The sequence below is a fragment of the Bison bison genome, unplaced genomic scaffold, assembly GCF_000754665.1.
Source record: "Bison bison bison isolate TAMUID 2011002044 unplaced genomic scaffold, Bison_UMD1.0 scf7180017864042, whole genome shotgun sequence".
Lineage (NCBI taxonomy): Eukaryota > Metazoa > Chordata > Mammalia > Artiodactyla > Bovidae > Bison > Bison bison.
The window spans coordinates 638,477-644,456 of record NW_011494614.1 but is presented as its reverse complement, the minus strand read 5'-3'; the positions used below and the strand labels follow the sequence as shown (position 1 = coordinate 644,456).

At 46.0% G+C, this 5,980-nt stretch overlaps 1 protein-coding gene across 1 annotated transcript in view; it reads left to right on the top strand.

Moving 5' to 3' along the window:
• SIAH2 (siah E3 ubiquitin protein ligase 2) overlaps nt 1-1,393 on the top strand; it is a gene marked incomplete at its 5' end in the record, with an annotated part of 19,927 nt that extends 18,534 nt beyond the window's left edge. Inside the window, 1 exon segment of the mRNA XM_010835417.1 lies at nt 1-1,393. Within this exon segment, the coding sequence (XP_010833719.1) occupies nt 1-373 (373 nt within the window).
• Nucleotides 1,394-5,980: the final 4,587 nt, after the last annotated feature.

Sequence of the window (5,980 nt, the reverse complement as noted above, 5' to 3'; positions counted from 1 at the left end):
GGACATCGTCTTCCTGGCCACAGACATTAACCTGCCAGGAGCTGTGGACTGGGTGATGATGCAGTCATGTTTCGGCCATCACTTCATGCTGGTGCTGGAGAAACAAGAGAAGTATGAGGGCCACCAGCAGTTCTTCGCCATCGTCCTGCTCATCGGCACTCGCAAGCAGGCGGAGAACTTCGCCTACAGACTGGAACTGAATGGAAACCGGAGGAGACTGACCTGGGAGGCCACACCCCGGTCCATCCACGATGGTGTGTCCGCAGCCATCATGAACAGCGACTGCCTGGTGTTCGACACAGCCATAGCGCATCTTTTTGCAGATAATGGGAACCTTGGCATCAATGTGACTATTTCTACATGTTGTCCGTGACGCACCGACATGATTTGGGCGTGGCGCTTTCTGGTTAATAAAGGTTTTTATAGGTGTTTTATTCACAGTGTCTTCACAAGTCAGGACCCACAGTTTCCCCGTGTCCTGTCTGAACGGCAGCTTCCCATCTGGCACTGGCCCAACGAAGTTCATTAAACCGGGACAGAGGAGGTTGGCCAGTTAGTCGTTTGGAGGCCATCCTATGATCGGAAATCAACTTGATTATTAAATTTTACTTCCTTCCTGAACAGCACCTGACAGGTTGCTCGGGCTCCTCTAAGACCAGGATGTTTGTTAGGAATTGGAGGCTCCTTCCTGCCTCCCTATATTGGTCCCTCCAAGTTGACGAAAGCACAGTGACTGTCAGCAGAGTCCTTAACTTTGCTTTTACCTTGTGTTTAAGGAGGTAGGAATTGTTTTACTACATTTTAAACAGTGTTTCTCAAACCGGATGGCTAACCAGTGTGCACAGAATCAATGGCGTGCTTATCTGAAACATGCAATTTCGGGAGCCTGCGAATTTAACAATCTCATCAGGGGATGCTTTCCAACAGTAAAGTTTGAGAACTACTGGGTAAATTGTGGGAAAGGGTCCAGATTTTAAAGGTGCTTTCCGATTACCCTCTACTGATTTGTCTGTCTTTCTACTATTTCATCCACACACACCCCCACTCCCAGATTAAAACAAGAACCACAGATCCCCACAAACACAGTCTTGAGATCTAGTCACTCTCTTGTGTTTGGGAGGGACTGCCTAGGAAAGCAGAAAGGGTAGCCATTGATAGCTCTCACGTAGTTAGTTTTTGCTCATCACTAGTACAAATGACCTGTTTACACCTGGCTTCCCTCAGAGGCCCTCCTTAACTTAGATGGTGGGAAAGACTAGATCAGTAGAGTTGGAAAAGCTTTATAACCAGTGTCATATGCTTGCTATTTAAAGGTATGTGTTGGGTTTGGTTTGTTGGGTTTTTTTTTTCCACATTCACTTTAGTTTTTTAATAAATATTTTTCAAAAATGAATATTCTGCTTCATCTTGAGTGGAATGATGCATACTTATTGGGTATCTACTGTGTGCAGGTGCCATGAAGCTTCACCCCTTTACCCCTAGCACCCCCTTGGAGCTTTCACCGTTTCTCTGTGAAGAAACAGGCATTTGTCCAAGACCACAGCACAGATCGCTGGCACCACTGGGGTCTGAACTCACTTCTCTCAACTACAAAGTGTCATGGGTGTGGTATGTGTCCTCCTTGGAGTGGTTCTTTCTGTCTGACAGTGCCAGGGCTTGTGGACAGAGAATACTTTTCCTGGTTTACAGAATCAGAAGGAAGAGGTTTGGCTGTGACGTCCGGAGCACTGGGTTTGAGCCAAGGTGACCCACTACCTTGATCCCAACCCTGAACTCTCAAAGCAGTTCACAGTTTTAGCCCCGAATACCGGGTGAGGATGGACTGCTTCCCTTAGTGGCCCGAAGGTATCAGAGAAGTGCCAGGCGGGAGTGATGGCTTTAGACTTACTTCATATTTCAGGTGAGTTGCAGGGCTGAGTTTTTAGCCAGGAAATAGTTTAGCAGTTAAGAAATTTGCTAAAGTAACTTACCTTCAAGACTGTTCTTCACATAAAGGTGAAAAGTAGGATGCGTACACGCGTGCGTGCTCAGTCGGCTCAGTAGCGTTCGACTCTGTGGGACACTGTGGACCGTAGCCCACCAGGCTCCTCTGTCTGTGGGATTTTCCAGGCAAGAATACTGGAGTGGGTTGCCATCCCCCTCCTCCAAGGGATCTTCCTGACCCAGGGATTAAACTTGCAGCTCTAATTTCTCTTGAATTGGCAGGCAGGCTCTCTAGCACCATGTGGGAAGCCCTCCCCCGCCCCCAAAAAAAAAGCAGCACCATGAATCAAAGGACAGGCTTATAATAGGTCGAGTAAATGAATGAAAACCACAGTTCTCGTCATGGAGAAAGTCATATTTCAAGCCGGCACACAGAGGGATGCCTGGAGGTGAGACTAAGACTCAGGAGCAGGCAGACTTTGACCCTCAGGGTGGAGCTGGTCCAGGAATGGCTGCCCAGTACAAACGTGACACTCAGGCAATATATTTTGTACAGAAACTAGCCAAGCTCACTGACATCCTATGGTGCCCATAGTTCACCCTTGTTATATGTGATAGAGGAAATCAGGACCAGAGCGTAAACTATAAACAAAAGACAGTAAAGGAGCAGACAGTGGAATCAAGTCACCGCAAAAGCATAAAATGTTAGATGATCGGCATCAGAAGGTCAAGGGATGGGCGGGCAGTCACACAGGGCATGAGTGGCAGCACAGAATCCAGACTTCCTGACTCCCCGTTCAGACACTTTCTAGAATGTAAATGAAAATAAAGTCGTAGGCAACAAAACTGAGCTTTTACTTTCCATAGTTTTCTAAGTCTCTTTAGTCTCTGTCCCTGGATATCTGTGAACTTAACTTTTATTCTCCAACTTTTTTTTAAACTTAACCATTTTCTGCCAGAAAAACAAACAAAACCCCCCAGGTTATTCCCTGTTTTAAGAGGAAGTGAAAAATAGTGAAACACTATGTAAATTAAAGTCTGTCCTTTTAGTTCTGATTGTAAAATGCAATTTAAAATGCGTGATAGGATTTCCCTGGTGGCACAGATCCCCAGTCTGGGAAGATTCCACATGCTGCGGAGCAACTAAGCCCATGTGCCACAACTACTGAGTCCTCGTGACTCAACTGCTAAAGTCTACATGCTCTAAGGACCTCGAGCCACAACTAATAAAGCCATGGATACAACTGCTAAAGCCCCTGCGTCTAGAGCCTCTGCTCTGCAACGAGAGAAGCCACCACAAGGAGAAGCCCGAGCACACAACTAGAGAGAAGCCCCTGCTCGCCACAGCTAGAGAAAGCCCAAACACAGTAAGACAGAGAAAAAAAAAAAAAAAGATTCTAATGTACCTTGAAGAAAATGTTAATACTCATTAATTCTGGGATGCAGGAACCCGGTATGTGTTATATTAGTATTAACATTATTCTCTGTTTTTAAACTAACCTATTGAGATCACACGTTCCCAACTTTTCCAAGAGGAGGAACTAGCCTTGGTTTCCGTGGATTCTTAAGATTTAGAGGATTGAGAGGATGGTGTCCTCACAGCAAACCGTCCAGTGCAAATCATGGGAAAATTGAGAAGAGACCAATGAACCATCATTACATCATGGAGCACACCCAAGTAGAAGCTGAAACTCCACCCTCAAACAGCAGGGCTTCCGACGTGGCGCTGGTGGTAAAGAACCTGCCTGCCAATGTAGGAGACATAGAAACGTAGGTTGGATCCCTGGGTCTGGAAGAGGGCACTGCAACCCACTCCAGTATTCTTGCCTGGAGAATCCCATGGGCAGAGGAGCCTGGTAGGCTATAGTCCATGGGGTCACAGAGAGTCGGACACGACTGAGTGACTTAGCACACACGCACTTGTCTCAGCATGCACTTTGTCTCATCCCAAAGAAGGGTAATGCCAGGATGTTCAAACTACCACACAATTGCACTCATCTCACACACTAGTAAAGTAATGCCCCAAATTCTCCAAGCCTGGCTTCAACAGTATGTGAACCATGAACTTTCAGATATCCAAGCTGGATTTAGCAAAGGCAGAGGAACCAGAGATCAAATGGCCAACATTTGCTGGATCATAGAAAAAGCAAGAGAACTCCAGAAAAACATCTACTTCTGCTTTATTGATTATGCCAAAGCCTTTGACTGTGTGGATAACAACAAACTGGAGAATTCTGAAAGAGATGGGAATACCAGACTACCTTATCTGCCTCCTGAGAAATCTTTATGCAGGTCAGGAAGCAACAGTTTGAACATGGAACAACAGACTGGTTCCAAATTGGGAAAGCAGTACATCAAGGCTCTATATTGTTACCCTGCTTATTTCTATGCAGAGTACATCATGTGAAATGCCAGGCTGGAGGAAGCACAAGCTGGAATCAAGATTGCCGGGAGAAATATCAGTAACCTCAGATATGCAGATAACACCACCCTTATGGCAGAAAGAGAAGAGGAAGTAAAGAGCCTCTTAATGAAAGTGAAAGAGGAGAGTGAAAAAGCTGGCTTAAAACTCAACATTCGAAAAACAAAAATCATGGCATCGAGTCCCATCACTTCATGGCAAATAGATGGGAAAACAATGGAAATAGTAACAGACTTTATTTTAGTAACAGACTTTATTTTCTTGGGCTCCAAAATCACTGCAGATGGTTATTGCAGCCATGAAATTAAAAGATGCTTCCTCCTTGGAAGAAAAGCTATGACCAACCTAGACAGCATATTAAAAAGCAGAGACATTACTTTGCTGACAAAGGTCTGTCTAGTCAAAGCTATGGTTTTTCCAGTAGTCATGTATGGATATAAGAGTTGGATTGTGAAGAAAGCTGAGCGCTGAAGAATTGATGCTTTTGAACTGTGGTTCTGGAGAAGACTCTTGAGAGTCCCTTGGACTGCAAGGAGATCCAACTAGTCCATCCTAAAGGAAATCAGTCCTGAATATTCACTGAAGGACTGATGCTGAAGCTGAAACTCCCAATACATTGGCCACCTGATGTGAAGAGCTGACTCACTGGAAAAGACCCAATGCTGGGAAAGATTGAAGGCAGAAGGAGAAGGGGACTACAGAGGATGAGATGGTTGGATGGCATCACCGACTCAATGGGCATGAGTCTGAGCAAGCTCCAGGTGTTGGTGATGGACAGGGAAGGCTGGAGTGCTACATTCCATGGGGTCACAGAGTCAGACATGACTGAGCGACTGAACTGAACTTGTCTCAGCAGCAGAGTCCTGCACTTCCTGTAAAATACCATTCCAAAGAAATTCTCCTTGTCCCTGACTTCAGGCTCCCAGGGCTTGCCAAGTAGCCGGCAGTGTGACCTTAGGTCCATGAGGTGACCTCTCTGGTCCCAAATATCCTGATCTGTAACACGTGAAGTTTCATTTTCTAAGTGTTTTTGCTCTAGTACTAATTTCCTGAGACAGCTGAGCTACTTAAAGTTGAGGTGTATAGTCATTGCAGCAGGGCTCTGGATGCCATGGTTCAGGGATAATTGATCCAGTGTGTGTCATTCAGAGTTAGCAGGTGAGTCATGCTCTAGCCGCTTCTCAGTTCCCCTGGTTTAGAGCCAGGGATGGGACTTGGGCATTGAAACCAGCTTTGCTTTGTAGTTCTGGCTTGAGGGGCCTGCGGCCTTGACTTTTCCTGACTCATGCATTCTGTGTTTGAAGTATGATTATAATTTCACTGACCTGTGCTGGCCCCGAAGAAGGGAGCCAAGCGTTCTTCAAGAATAGGAAATCTCACCGCCCTCAGTATTAAACTTTCTGCTTCTGCTCCTCATGTGAAGCTTATAATTTGTGAGGACTTTTCTGGTGGTCCAGTGGTCAAGAATCTGCCTTCTGATGCAGGGGACAAGGGTTTCAACCCTGGTCGAGGAACTAAGATACCACATGCCAAGGGGCAACTACTGAGTCCTTGAGCCACAGAGAGCCTGTGTGCTCTTGAGCCCAGCTCTGCAACAAGAGAAGCCCTCACGTCGCAAGGAAGGTACAGCGCAGC